Source organism: Sceloporus occidentalis, unplaced genomic scaffold (assembly GCF_023333645.1).
Source record: "Sceloporus occidentalis isolate IW3139 unplaced genomic scaffold, rSceOcc1.0.p SCAF_34, whole genome shotgun sequence".
Classification (NCBI taxonomy): domain Eukaryota; kingdom Metazoa; phylum Chordata; class Lepidosauria; order Squamata; family Phrynosomatidae; genus Sceloporus; species Sceloporus occidentalis.
The window spans coordinates 1,516,225-1,532,637 of NW_028317014.1; the positions used below are offsets into that span (position 1 = coordinate 1,516,225).

The window sequence follows — 16,413 nt, forward strand, 5'->3', positions numbered from 1 at the left end:
TGAGCGATCGCGCAATTTTACAGGAGATCGGGCAGCAGATGCTGACTTCTGCTGACAAGGGGGGAGTCCAGGTTGTCAAACAACAGCCTGATCTCCCAAGTACTTGCCGCTGCAAGAAGGTCAGGTCGTATCAGTACGTCCATGTGTTTCTTGAGATGCGTTTTATGGATGTACCGGTATGTCTATAGGGAACTGAAGGTTTTTTTTGTTAATTTCAATCAAAAGCAAATCAGGAAAAGTGTCTGATGGTATCAAAGAAATCTCTTTTTCACCAAAATATTTCACCATTTTTAAGCATACTAGGAAGTTAAATTCAGGATTTTTTCTCATTTAGGTTAAACACTAACATCACAAAAATAACTGTGGGCTATATATAGGCGAGCCAAAAAAAACAATTTTGACCATATTTACTCCTCAGCCTGAAGCAGAATGTAGTGAGAATACTAGAGTAAAATACCAAAGGTGTGACAAATTTATTTAGAATTTAGAGGAACAATTAATATTTTTTAGGAGCCAGGAAGACCTCACCACATGCCATAGAATGCAAAAAAATTGAGAGCCAGTAAAATTTTAATAATTATACATAGAACACAGGATTTGTCTGCCCAACAAAAGGATGCTACTCACGACGAAAACAAGAAAGGAAAATATGCAAATTGTGCAAGAAATATGCTCAGTAAAACATGAATAAATTAACTATGAAGATTTTGTAATACATTTTATAATGGAAATGTTATGATGTGTATGCCAACATTGCCACTGTGTTATCAAACATGCAAAAACACACTGCATAGAGATGTCATGGTAGCACCCAATGACATTTAGCATCATTCTGTACTTACTATACTGAGAAAGAAAAATTGTAACTAAGATTAATCAGTCAGGATAGGACTATGGCATCACTAATTACATTGTCCCCTAACCAAAGAAAGATGACACAGAGGTACTGAGAGGGTAAACAGTCAAAATGTTTATTCAACACAATACCCAAGCCCAGTATGCCACAAGCGCACAATCACAACCAGGGATAGACTAAGTGTCTGTACAAGGACACCAGTGTCTCTGCCAATGTTTGCGAAGGTCCACAGAACATCATTCAATTGTCCACCAATGATTCCAGTACATGTCCACCATGAGCAATGTTGGTGCCTACTCCTGATCACACTTAACTCCACAACAATTGGGAAGGCTGTGAAAGGAACCAGTGTTATACCCTTGGTTGGCAATCCCTCTTATCATAGCCCAGCAGCCACAAACGCCTTTTCTATCCTCAGCCCTCTTACCTACACCTTTCAGGGCATGACCTGATAAACCTTGTCATGAATATTAAAGATAAACACTATATATAAAAACAAAATGATATATACACACCAGACAGACTGGATATTGCCATATTGGTCCCAGAGAAAACAATCTAAAGATGTATTTGATTTCTTCTAATGGCCTGACATTCAAAGAGAAAGTTGTAGAGTCATAAACGTGTTTCAAGACTTTAGAGTCTGAAGTCTCCTTCAGATCTAATCACCGACTTCTCAGAAGGAAAGCGAAACTCTGAACAAAGCAAACTATTACTAGATAGAGATAAAAATGTCCTGAGTAATAATTTATTGAAAAGCCTTGTTCACATGCAAGTTAAAGGTGTTCTCAAACTTTTGCAAAAAATAATATCTTGTTTGTGGAAAACCTCTATTTGATGAAGAGATAATCTGCCTCTTGCCAAGCTCAGCAGTGTAGGGTTACACAAATTAAAAAAATGCAACAGAAACAAAGTCGAGTCCCCAAAATTGTATATTTATTTTTTAAATGCGTGTTCGAATCTATCTTGCATGGACTTTAATGCATTTTACTTCATCTTCCTCCTCCCCAACTGCTTCTACTGAAACCAGGAAGCATTAGTAGGTAAATGTCCTGCACATGCTCAGTAGCACTGGGGCCACTGAAGCAGCAGCCACATGACATGTATGTTTGCAAAACAACAGTATTCATACAATGTACATGTGAGTGGCTGATGGTATTCTGGTTGACCTTCAACAGCTTAAGAATACATGCATTGATTTGCATGCAGTAAAATGTGCCGAGGTCCATGCAAAATGGATTCCAATATACATTTAACATGAAAATAGAAGGAGAGCGAGCCTCCATCCTCTCCTCCAAACATAGCTAAAATATACCCTGGAGTATGTGTTCATTTTTTATCAAATTTGATTTCTATGGGAGCTTAAATCTTCCGCTTCAGCAGAAACAGGAAGGCAGAAATTTGGCCGAAGTCTAATTTTCATTCTGCTATAAAACAGGATAAGCATGAGGTAAAGTTCAGGACCTAATCCAGAGTACATTAAAAAATGAGGACTGGAGCGTTGAAAGCAAATCGCATATTTCAGTTAAAGTTAAATTACACAGCAGATACGATATCTTTCAGCAACGCTAGTGCAATGCAAAACTCAAAAGTCCCTCTGTTCCCTGGAGACCGATTATTGACCCTGGTAATCCCCTACAATAATCCACAAAGCCCTTGTCCTTGCCAACATGGAGCCTGCTGTAGTAATGGAGATTCATGTGAACCTTCTAATGAACGTCTCTACAGTTGTCTATCCAAGGCTTTAACGCTTTTTAGTAATTAGTAGGATGTGACGTCCATGAGTTCTGCGCACACACACACACACACACACACACACAAGGGGCTTATCTATACCCATTGAAAATGAATTTCATTGGTGTACAATGGGAGACATGGATTTTGTTAGGTGGGGCCCATTATCAAATGCTGCCTTGTAATATATTCATTTGAGGCAATCAGATAATATTGCTGTGAATCAGATTTAAAGTACAAAGGGTAAAGCGCAAGCAACAGTCATATACCAATACATTTAATTTTATATATCCCGCAATGCAATTATTCATCATCAATGCTTCGTACACGTTAATAGGAATAATCCAGCTTAATACCCACTGTAATGCACACAAAAGATGCGTTATCCCGCACACTTTTTTTGCATGCAAATACATGGGATTCCAGTCCAAGTCGGCCGCAGGGAAGGTGCTCAGCTGAACACTTCCTCTGCTTAGAACCGTGCATGCACTAGGTACCCTTCTTCTTCTGCCACATTTGAGATCTCCACTGGGTAGAGACCTGCAGCTGCAACGTAACAATGTAAGTGCTTTAATTTTTAATTACATATTAAAGTACTAAGCACTTTAATAGCCATTAACGTCTGGTGAGGCTGTTCGATGCGGTAGACTTACCTGCTTTAGTATTCATATTCTTGGTTGTGTAAGGTCATGTGCACACATTACCAAATGACAATGTTTAAGTGGTCTGTAAAGAACATGCCATACCATCCACAAACACTTTCTTGAGACTGTTGAGAACTGGATGGGATCAAGAACACTATTATTCATAAGCAGGATGGGACAGAGACAGGACAATTTCAAGGAAGAAAAACAACGTTTAAACGATGTTTCATATATGAACGATATACAGTTTTTTACTCTTGCGTGACAACCCCTTTTTAATGGAACATTAGACGTATGATTTGCCCCTTAAAAGTAAATGTTCAGCTTACAAACACAATAACGCCTGTATGGCAAATGCATCCGATTAACCTCAACTACAGTTATTTGTATGTACCATTGGCCAAAACATGACTCTTCTTTTTTTTTTTTTCTTCTGAATTCCAGCAGTTCATTTCTGAATACTCCCAAGTTCCAAAAAATCCGGACTTCTAAATTCGTGGTACTTGTACAACTTGTTTTCAGAATGACTCAGCACAAACAAGGCCTTTACCACTCAACCTAACTAAAGTATCGACACTTGTCTTGTGTAACAATCCAAGAACGCTTAATGAGTACATTTTGATCTTTTGCAAGTCATGGTTTGACAAATGATATCACCCTGGTGACGTATAGAGTTATCAGCATATAACAAAATGTACCCTTTATGTCACTTACGGGGAAATAAGTAAAACTAAAAAAAAGTCCTTGCAAGAAATAGTAACATTAATATATAAAACTCTTGTTGGTCCATATTAAAACAAAACAAAATTATTAAAACAAACAATTTGCCACATTTAAATTTGGCTTCTCTAAGTTAAAAATGTTGGTCATTTTTGTTTTTTCCATCCTTCCTAAGCTGAATTCTGAAGCTTTGTTGATTTAATTTGATACCATCAATATATTCTATTTCTGCTGTTCATCTTTTATTGAAGAATCTTTCAATGTTAGCAGATCTTTAAAAGGATAAAGGAAGGCTGGGAGATCAGACCCTACTTAGCACCAGACCATTGCCAAAAGCCAAGTAATGCTTCTGCTACAACTAATCCAGGCACCTATACGTTTAACCCTTTCAGTTCAAACTACCTATAAGATGGCAGTGGGCCAAGTATATCCAGAAGGTCTGGGAAACGTGGTGTCACTTTCCATCATCGCTTAAAGTGATTGCAAAATCATTTTTGTTGTAGTGGGGCTGATGATTGGCAGCGATGTCTCTTACCTCACTGCATGCTGACAGATGATCAGTGGTTAGATCAGCTCACCAGTATGCTGGAACAAACATCTGATCGCTGCTTACATGCTAGGACGAAGCATCACAGCTACCCCATAACCCGTGAACGGCCAGGAAATACAATAATAAAACACACACACTTATAAACTTATTTAAATTAAAAATGGGCAGACAAGATGGGCTAAATGGTTTTATCTGTTTCCACAACAGGGCTGAACAAATCTTAGGAGACAGGCAGCCGTAGCTTTTTTTAAATCCTAGCTTGTAGTACCATTTTATACTGATCTCAATGGGTGTACCTATTTCTGATTCCTAAAAAATATCAAGTTGGCTCCCAGATTTGTTTTGTCTAAAGTGTACATAAATTTACCCAGCTTTGTTCTTTGTTTTATTTTTAGTTTTTGGTTTTTAAACTGTTTTTAAACATTATTCTATGACTACTAAGCACGGATAGCAGAGCGGGTGGTACTTTTCAGCTCTGAAGTTGTGCCTTCTTCAACAGGTAAGTGCATTTTTTATTTCTAACAGGTGTAGAATGCATATACAAATACTAATGGTATGCAATGAAAATAGCACAGAATTCATACACCCATTCTTAATAACATTGAACTATGTCCCTTTAACTTTTAGCTTGTGTTTATACTTTCTAAGGTTTTCTTACAATTTCTCCGTAAACACTTTCCTGTACAACTTAGCTGCACATACATTTATAAAGTAAACATAGTAAATTTTCTGCTTGGTGCAGTTCCGTGTCTAAAGTTTCTCCAACAGACCTTTTCTGCCGGATATTATTAACTACTTCATACCTCCGAAGTTTAGGAGGGACAAATCCTTCTTTAGGGTCCAAACCCACTCATTTATTTTTCCCTCCCTGACATTGTTCAGAATTATTATAACATGGACCAATGGAGTAGAATATGGACTTCCTAATTAAAGTAAATCACCATCTGATTACAAAGAAATGAAAAGAAGTTAAACATACATTACAGCATAGGCTCAATGCAAAATTTTTAAGTAGGAAATCTTGGGTAGTGCTTATGACCCAAAGCTAAAATACTTTTTACTGTCATCCCTTTTTTTGTGTTTTTTGAGGACATTTCTAGGCCACTTTATACGAGTGTTATTTTTTCAATATCAAAATGTAAACCTTAAGTAATATTACAGACAATAAAGAAAAAACTAACAGTGGGAAGTGGGGAATAGCAGAATAAACTTGCCCTAACTGGACTGACATTCCAAAGCCCACTCCACCCAAATGATATCAAAGGGAAATGATCGTGTTGAGCTTCTGATACCACACTCGCCAAGAAAAGCAACATTTTTAAAACATTTTAAAGAGCTAAGTAAGACGATGAATAGGAGTGTTAGTTGGAACATGTTTGCTTTAATCTAGTTTGCTAAATTCTAGTACCTACAGGAATAAAAGAGGCACCAGCCCTTGGTCCACGTTTACCATCGGGGCCCACAGGAACTAACACTTGGGCCCGATCTACTGCCACCGTAGTCTGGAGGTACAACCACTGGTACAGGTCTCTCTACTAACGCTTTCTCTCTGGTAGCATGCGCATTACATGTCGGTACAGAGCACTGGGATATGTTGTCACATCCAAGTACCCAGCAGACAGCAGCATGCAGACCATAAGTCTAAGTGGAGAGGTCTATACGGAGATCTCCGGCTCCCTTAAACTCATGTATGGTTGGGCTAGGGGGCACAGTGGAGAGGCTTGTTAGTTATAAAGATGTCCCAATGAACATAGCAAGATGCTATAACTATTTCATATGAGCCTATTTTTTATTATACATTTTAAAGGAATTAAACTCTGCTAATCACCAATTTAACAAGACAAATCCTTCAATTTGAGAAAAAAATCAATAGGAGTTAAAGTTTAGAAATTACGTTTATATCAAAAGAAGAAGAGGTCACATTCTAAAACTAGCGGGTCAGAGGCTAATTTTATCAGCTTTCCGTCGAGTAGTAGAGGTTAATACAGTAAATGAATTTAGCACTGTGGCATAAAGTGATAACGCTACCAATAAAAAGGTTTCCTGTCCTTAATTCCTCTCTGCCTTGCTCTTATAAGGGCTATCAAAACCAGCCAGCTCCCACCCAAGAGGAGCAATAACTAAACAATAAGGGGAAAATCTTACTGGGTTTGCTACTGGAACATATATACAGTAGGTTTCTATTTTTATATTTCATTTAATCTGTAAACACCATTATTTTGGTTTACTTCATGTACTCCCCTGCAACATCTAAAATTCGTGGAAAATAACAGATCAAGATAAGGCATGCATGCGATGCACATTAGGTAAGGGTTCCGATCAATTAAGGTTTGGAAAGAAAGGGCCAAACGTTATACCATCAGATTTTATGTTTGTATAACAATATGTAATATGTTTTGAACGCTAGTTTGAATGTTTATAGTTTTTAAAAGTGATGTTTTATGATTTTTTTTGGTAACATCAAATATACAGTTTTTCCACTAAGAGCCAAGAGAAGAATGGTCTGGTTCATAACACAGGAAGTGAAGAATGTCGAGTGACCAGTTGCTTTTAGTTTATTGTAGCTTGGTATGATGCAAGTTAAAAGATGTGGTTTTTCCTCACACAGCTGTTCTACAGAACATATTGAAATGGGAGTGCTGCATAGCTAAATATAACCAAAGTGTTCAGGGTGAAAATGTACTCGCTCTGAAGGGACAAAATTTGTATTCCATAAAGTGAGATCTTATTATTATTTTATTTTTTATTTTTTTTAACAGGTGCCTTTTATAGGGGCAGTAACGCTCTTTCTTCCGGGATCAGTGAAGTAAACAGAGTTGACTTCGGTGCTGCCAAACGCACAGCTTACTTGCTTCCCTGACAGTTGCGATACTGAACCATTAAATCTAGGATTTGGAAAACTGATAGACATGCTTTAGACAAACTGATTTATAGCTGGGGATTGCCACTGTAATTATTTTGGTATAATGTTCTTTATAATGTTGGATGGCACAGTGAGAAAACAACTGACATTGCTGATACATACTTTCCAACATTTGTCTTAGGAGCATGTGAGTAAATGCATGACTGGGGGTCACGGCTTTACCAAAACTTTATGGAACTACGTAAGCCATTAAGACCAAATTTTTATTTCTATGGATTTAATTTAACACATTTTCTCTAATTTATTTAACATTTTTGTGACTTTTAAGACCGCAGAACAGTGTTCTACATCCAAACACAGCAAATATTCTCAGGGAAAAGAGGCATGCTGAGGAAGGAAAATGGACAGGATCCTAAAGAAGGACTGCCTTCTTAAAGAAGGAGACTTGGGTAGTATGATGATGATTAAGTTACTGATTTCACAGAACAAAAGAATGCAGAGGATATCTCCAAGATAACAATAAGGCAGCTAAAATCATCTAGCATCAAAGACACAAAAAAGTGTACAGTTATTAAAAAACATTAAAGTATAAAACAGAAATATGTATCTCGAATTGGTTGTGATAATTACATGGGCGTGTAGTATCGATGTTAAGTAATATGTAATTTGTGGCAAACACTATCCATGCTTACAAAAGAAATTACTATAGGCAGATATGAAAGCAATTCTATAAAACTATAAGGCACAAATAATATGAATATTCCACTCATCTGGAATAAAAAAAATGTCAATTTTTGTCTAAAAGCTTGTTATGGCATGGGTTTAATCCTGCTCCATACAGCTAGAGAAGATTATTATTGATTGTTTTATATAGCGCCTTTATATTCCAGATGGGTAGACAGGACATCCTAAGTAGTGTATAAGTTACAGATTAAAACAAAATTGCTGACCCTTTAAGTAGTTCCTAGACCCAGGACTGGCCCAAGACATAGCGCCGCCTGGGGCGAAGTTTGAAATGCCACCCCCTGCTCATTATCTACCCCCCTCCCTACCTACCCTACCTACCTACCCTACCCGGCACCAAGACCGAGCTAGAGGGCTCGCAGAGGGGAGAGGGGGGCGCCGAGCGGGTACTGAAAACTTGATAAGCGAAAACCACTCGGCGTCCCTCTGCGCTTGGGGCAGCAATTGCCCCACTCTGCTCTATGGCAGGGCCAGCCCTGCCTAGAACTAATATAAATGCATTTCTTCACTGACTGTGTAGTGGATAACTACAGCAGCATTCCAGTGCAAGCATACATTCATATATTAAGGCATGGCAAACACATCCAGTATAGCCAGAAGGCAAGGCCAAGTAAGGTTCCAATGACACTTAGCAAAGAACTCTCACGTTTGAGATAAAACATGGGCATCCGAATGCAGCTTGGAAAGCCAGGAAACACTTGTTTTATTATTTTATATTTCCATTTTCATCTTTTATGTTAAGATTACAAAAAAAACTTTCCAGCACTGACATCCAAAGCCTCTCCAGCAGACGCATACACGGAGTGTTTGGTGCATACTTCTTTTCCCATGAGCAGAAAGCCCTAGAATACTCCTATCAGCCCAAGTAGGAAGTTGTAACATGCTTCCTGTGCCCCGACGCATTGTTTACAACGGCAGTACTTCTTAAATATCTATTATCGCAAACATCTTAAGACATATCTTAAACCCGGCACTGAAGAAAATAACAGATGCAATCTTTACATCAATAAACGAGTGAAAAGAAGGCAAAAAAAATACACTTGATGACCCGGAGATTTCAGGATAGGAGATAGTATAGAACGTGCTGTTTTCCCTTTTCCAGCACCTAGAAATATAGGCTGAAGGGCTCTCGTGTGCTGTCAAAAACTGTTTGTTTAAGAAAATGTTTCAAATATGTTTCCAGGATACCAACAACAGCACACAAAATCAGCTTAAAGTACAATAAAAGCAGGTGATTTTTAGTACAGAAACGAACTCAGCGATATAACTACAAAAGTAAAGTGTACGAGAAATACATACAGTTAGGATTGCATGTTTTAAACATGTTTGTACTATATAACTGTTTTGAGTTTATTTACTGTTTATTTGTTTTAGGGTATAAAAATACGGCTGGGAAAAAAAAAATTTTTTTACTAACTTTGAAAGACCAAAGTAGAACATCAAATTCATTCAGTTCAGTAACTCACCTGTAAGTCAAATTCTTATTTTTTTATACTACTTGTTATGTCCTGTCTACCCATTGTACAGCACTACAGAATATGATGGCGCTATATAAAACAATAAAGTCATTCTCTTCCATCTATTTAATTCTTGTAAATGATACTTCATCAGTGCATATTGTTATTAAGAAACCGATGGTTCAACATACTAAAATTGTAGTCAACAATAAAGTTAAACAACTTCTTGAATGATCTCAAACAATGGTTGCTTTCCCCCAAAATCTAGCATAGAACAACTCGACGCAACGCCCTGAGATCATGTAAAAGAGAGCAGCCATGTGCATTTTGGAAAATACAATAAGTGCGTTATAAACCTTGGGTACAGGGACGTAAGATGTTGGGGGTGCCACCAAAAGGTTCTCTCCCACGGTAGTAAGAGTAAAAAGTTGCAATGTAGTGTAGTTCTTTTGTTTCAAAGCATGGGATCCTATGATGCTTGGCAGAGCACCTCCCAGTGATGGATAATAGAATAAAATCTACGCGCAGAACTGCCCTCCTTGTTTCCCACTTTCCCAACCACTATACATGAAATTGTTTAAAATAGATGCAGACCGTGTAAACGCATTGATATTGTAACGACAGAATCTCCTAACACAGCAGGAGTTAATATATAAATAAGTAGAAATAATTTAAGTTACCAGTGAGTAATGCTGTACCGGCACTTTGGATGATTAAACAGTTGATGACGGTCAAAGGCTACTAAAATATTTAATGATAATAATAATCTGCAATAATGAGGGAATATGGTTATTATTAAGGTTATAAAAGTCATTCTAAACAGGTGTTCCATAGAGTATCAAATGTATGATTCAGTTACACGACATCACAAACTGTCATAGCCATATAATGCAGGGCCTAGGCTTTTAAATGTCACGTTAGGGAAATAATCAGGCACATATAGACTTTCATGTTTGCATTATAACACCCAACTGTCTGACGGGTGGAACGTGTTTACACGCGACTCGTCACATCCATGGGACAAACAAATGGCAGTGAGTCATAGTCAATTGTGCTGTGACACTTATCTAAAAAGATGCTTCTAACCACATTTGTTCCTCAATTTCACTCGAACAGCTAACATCAGCAAACACGCATGATAGCTTGAAAGAAAATATTTGCACTAGTCAGACTAGGGAGGAATAAGCATCTGGAATATCCCTTTGCAGTGCATTTTCTCATCTAGTGGATGTAGCATTTTTTTTTAATTCTGTATTTTTTTTTTCTTTATATTTTTTTTTAATTCCCACCCCACTCATTTCCCACAGAATGAAACAATAACAGTATGTCTGACAGCTCTGCCATTAAAATGGCTTTAAGTTCTCAGCTAGTGTGGACAAAACCCCAGTTATTTGTGCCTGGAATGTCTGGCTGGCAGACCAGCATTGATACAATTTCCTATTCTTTGTGACACACACCCTGTTTTTTTTTTGTTTCCACAAAAAAAGAAGGCTGATCAAGTGAAAAATGAGGGTATCTGTGCTAAGTGCACTTTCACTCCCACATCCTCCACTAAGTGAACTCTACTGCCCCCACTCTCATCATGTACAGAAAGCAAAAAAAAAATATAAGGAATTGAGTTCATGGTGAGAACATCAACACAGACATTTCCAGTGGGAGAAAGTTAAGTTTAAAAATAGAGAAAAGAAACAATAAAACGTCAGTGTGCTCTCTCTGTAATGTGGACATTTAACCATTTGATGGGGGGTTGTGCATCATCTGTGATGACTCTAAAGGGTGAATAGTAATTGAATCAAAAAGTGTCTGATGCAGGCTGGTGGGAGTAGCAGGTTGATGGGAGCTCGGAGCCAGCAGGATCCTGCATGTGGGAAGCCAGATCTCCCCACTCACTGATCTGTAAGTGATCTATATATATCGATAAATATATATATATATGTAGATAGATGTGAATATATACATACAGCATAAAGATAGGTATAAGGGCAGTACTTACATATCTTTTCAATTTCTTTTCTGGGGGAGATTTGATGAGCCACCCGGTGCAGACCACGTCCCCCGCACTCATTGTTGTTCCTCTCCTCGGAGGCAGACAGTCCGGTGTCTGTGTGCTCGTCGTCCCTGTTGATTTCACACTGAAGGCGATCGGCTTCCTTCAGCTGCGCTCGGCGGCGACTGCATCACAAGAAGGAAGTCGAGAAGACATTGATTACTGAAAGCAGCCAGAGACCCCCCCTCCTCCCCGGCACGTGATCTGGGCGAACTGCCTTACAAACACAAACGGAACACGTGCAGATGCGATTCGGGCTTGTTTACTGTGCGGGAGTCGGTGCGAGACGCTTGTGAGGGTGTAGATGTCAGAGAGGAGGCACGGAATACAGATGAGGAGCCCACGCATCGCACCGGATCCTCCCGATGCACATTCACCTGATATATGCTATACATGTTACATACATCTATTATTACCTTTTATCTATATAGCGCCCACAGAGACTTTCTTCCAGTATATACATGCAAAGGGTATGAACTACAATAATTATACATATATATGTGTATGTATATATCTCCCACTGATTCAGCTCCTCGGTAAGCAGTATAGCCAGGGCTCCAAATTATTGGGGTACTTTGATGTAGTGGTGGGCTACGCATCATACAGCCATATAGTTTGAGAGATCCCGAATATTATTTGCTGGGTGAGCGCTGATCTCTTGCTTTGTTTTGTGTACAGGTTGGTCATTTCGGCAGCACACCGATATCTGACTTTTTAGGATGTGCATCCCTTTTTTGTATTTATTGGGCATATTTGCAGGTTCTTACCAAATGTTAAGGTTGAGAACCTCACCTGCCACACAAGTGACTCCTTAGTGGTGTCCATAGAGTGCTTTAAGAGAGTCTCAGTGGGTCAAGACTGTTAGAGAGTCTCCATGGGTAAAATGCAGTTCTTTCCCACTGATTCAGCTCCTTGTGACGGAATCCCCAATATTTATGCATTAGATACAGTATAGTATATACTCTATGTGTGCTGATCTCTTGCTTTGTTGTGTATGAATAGATATATTGTAATAGATGCTGATATAGTTTGCTAGATATGTAGCTATTTATGTATATCTGTATGCTAGGTGCTGTCATAACTGACATCAGTAAGAATTTACTTGTGCAAACGTATGTTTTCATTTAGCATATCTGAAATAAACAAGACCCATGAAATATATTGGGTATAATTGCTTTTATGAATTATGTACAATCTCTTATCTTGCTAGGCGTTTAGATCACAAATGATAGGAATTAAAGTTGTGATGAGCAAGATACTTTTCTTATGTACATAAGCAGAGCATTAGTTAGATGCAGAGCATATATTTATGGCTAATCGTGAAAAAGGCTTGGCTTTTTTTTTTTTTAATTGCCTGTAAACAACTGATACACAGCAAAGTACTTCCCTATTGACACATCATTTTACAAGCAGTATTCTCACACGTTATGTTTTGTTGGAAGTCTGCTGAAAAAGCAAGATTGCTGCCCTCTGTAGGATTGTTTTGGTAATGTTTTAAAAATGTAAAAAAACCCCACACAAACCTCGAGGTGCATTTTCTCAACTATACAATCACTTACTGGGGATCAAGTTTCCGTCTTCGCCTCTGTTTGAACAGCGTTGGGAGACAGACCTAGAACAGTCGCTAGAGCCGTATGAATGGGGGGAGATATACAAAAACGTCTGGAAGGTGGCGGCATGCACCCTGGTTCATGAGAACTGCTTTAACCCCTTCGTGACAAAGGCTGATTTTACTTCTTGTACCCTTCGTGACAATGGCCTTTTTAACATTTCTGCGCTGCTCGTGTTTAGCTGTAATTTTCTTCTTTCCCGTTTACTGAACCCACACACATTAGATATTGGTTTTTTTCAGGACAAGAAGGGCTTTCTTTAGATGACATTGTTTTGATTGTATCATATTAGTTACTATTAAAAAAAAAAGTATAAAATATGGTGAAACATTTAGAAAAAAATTACTGTTTCTAACTTTTAGTTGAAAAATCTTTTACTCATCTATAAAAGGTAATAAAAAAAACCTGCTAAATAGATTTTATTATTTGTCCTGAGTTTAGAAATACCCAATATTTTTATGTTTTTTTGCTTTTTTCTACACATTATGGGGCAATAAGTACAGGTAGCGTTTTGCTATTTCAAAGCCATTTTTTCCAAATCTGGTAATTCTTCCCCCCATGTGCCATTTCGGGTATCTTTGAACCCGGCCAATGCAATTTACCCCATCAAGTCATATATTTTTGAAAACTAGACAGCCCAGGGTATTCCAAATGCTAGTATTTTAACCCTTTCCAAGCACTTATTCTACCATCAGCCTTTGTCAAACTTTATGGTAGTAATTTTTTTTGCATTTGTTTTTTCACACACATTTTACTTCAGGTATAAATAAACAGGTTCTGGTATATGTCACTATCATAAAACACCCCAATATGTGTTTAGCAACATCTCCTGAGTACAGCGATACCTCACATGAATGATTTTGCCTGGGTGTTTGGGGGCAAAAGGGCCACATTTGGGGCATGCACATTTTTCAATGTTGAACTTTGGCATTTGGGGATCCACTGCCCATGCCCTATTTGGTACATCTTTGAGCCGGGCCATTTCAGTGTGCCCAATAAAGCCATATATTTTTGAAAACTAGACACCCCAGGGTATTTCAAATGCTAGTATTTTAACTCTTTCCATGCACCATATCTACCACCAGCATTTTTTCAAAGTATGCAGTAGTATTTTTGTGTGTGTATTTTTCCCACACACACCTACTTTATGTATGAATTTACAGCTCCTGGTATATGCCGCTGTTACATGACACCCCAATATGTGTTCAGCAACATCTCCTGAGTACAGTGATACCCCACATGCATGGGTTTATCATTTTTGGGGGGAACTAAAAGGCCACATTTGGTACGTGTGCATTTTTCTAATTGGAAATTAGATGTGTGGCCATCCTTCCCCCCGTGTTAATTGGGACCTAGTTGAACCTGGCCAATTCAATTTACCCCATCAAGTAGACACCCAATATGCCAGTATTTTAACTCTTTCCATGCGAGAATTGTTTTAAGCTAATATGCTAATTTTAGGACTTGCTCACAAAAATATATTTTTTATATATATATTATTTTTTTTGCCTTTTTTTAATTTTTTTTTAACATTTTTTTTCAACTTGAAGGTTCCCCTGATAGTGACATCAGTGGGAAATTATTTTTACATTTTACAGTTTTTTTACTATTTTTTTCTAATTATTATTAATTTTATTTTATTTTTAATTTATTTTTACTAATCACACTGTGATTAGAAAGCTGAGCTCCATTGACTTGCATGGTTGAATGCAGTACCTGTATTCAACCTGCAAGTGGAGCCAGAGTTCTCTAGAGGGTCTGGAGGCCATCTAGCAAACTTTTTCGTCTTTGTTTTTTTTCCCGGGCCGCCGCCATCTTGCTGATGGCGAAGATCACCGGCAGCTGCGGAGCGGTCACAGTCCATCCCAAGGTAAGTGTTTGGTGTCGCTGGATGCCTCCTGATCGAGGCATTCCAGCGACACCATTTAAGTTAAGGAGGCGATCAACGCTTTTAAAACGGGCGTCTGCCACTATACAAAGTATGGCGGATGTTGACTCCCCGGGGAGGGGCCAGAGATGGCCCCTTTGTGCCGATCATGGCGTTGCTGAATGCCTTGAGGTCGAAGCATTACAGCAACGCTGTTTTGGTGCAGAAAGCGAAAATAGATCGCTTTCTGCACCCGTTTAAAGACGTGCCGGTCCTGGCACGTCAATTGTCGTTAACGACTTGATTTTCGGTGACGTGCCCGGACCGGCAATTGTCATCAAGGGGTTAAAGTACTTTCTCGTTGGCACCTTACGCCTTCAAGACTCCACCGCATGTTTCCAACACACTCCCCTCTCTGTTTCAGAAGTTGCGCTGAAGAGGGGACAGCGTTACACACGTGGTGGTCATGCCCTCAGGTCGCGTCTCTTTGGTCTCACTTTTTTGATAGATTGAGTGAAGCCCTTGGTGTACGTCTACAACCCAACCCATGGACTGCCCTCCTCTGCAGAAACTACCCATTGGATACTTTGACCAAACCGGCTCACCGTTTGATTTTTCGAATTTGTACGGCTGTCCGTCTAGCTGTTGCCAAGATTTGGAAGTCAGGCGTCCCTGCCATCCCTTTTATTGACGCTAAAATTTGGGACATGCTTAAGCTGGAAAAAATCACGCCATATTTACATAACACGTCCCACCTCTTCTACCTCACATGGGCTCCTTGGCTAGACAAAATTGCACTGCCTCATGCCGCTGTTTCCTGGATATGAGTGTCATCATTCCACCTTTTCTTTTTTGTCCCCCCCCCCTTCCCTTCTCTATCCTTTTCTCCCTCTTTCTCTCTGTGCCTCTTTGGCCCTTCTATACCTGCGGATTTCCATTGCTCGTGTTGAGCGCTGTGGCAGTATTAGATACAAACTGTATTATATTGGCTCCCTCATGACTGTTTTGTATTTAACGATCGCTGTTTATGTATTTCATATCTTTCCACGATTGTCATGGTGTGAACTGTGTATCTTTTCAATACTTGTCATGCGATTGTTTACTTTCCTTGTTACTCAACTTGATGTATCTACGCCATACCGGCCTTTTTATGTCGCTGGTCAATGCTGCTTTGGAAATCCTGTTTTGTCTTTCTGATATAAAATAAAATAAAAAATACTTCTCAAAAAAAAAAACCACAGAATGTTGCAGAATCTTGTAATACCTTTTTTATTGGACTAACAGTATTTAAAATAATAGACGAGCTTTCGGGAGTCCTCCC

The 16,413-nt window shown here is 38.7% G+C and overlaps 1 protein-coding gene across 1 annotated transcript in view; it reads right to left on the reverse strand.

The window, feature by feature from the left end:
- The window catches only part of LOC149298128 (GRB2-associated-binding protein 3-like), a 58,623-nt gene extending 46,990 nt beyond the window's left edge, over positions 1-11,633 (reverse strand). Inside the window, exon 1 of the mRNA XM_089487762.1 lies at positions 11,562-11,633. Coding sequence (XP_089343888.1) covers positions 11,562-11,633 — 72 coding nt within the window. The remainder of the gene's footprint in view (positions 1-11,561) is intronic.
- Positions 11,634-16,413: the final 4,780 nt, after the last annotated feature.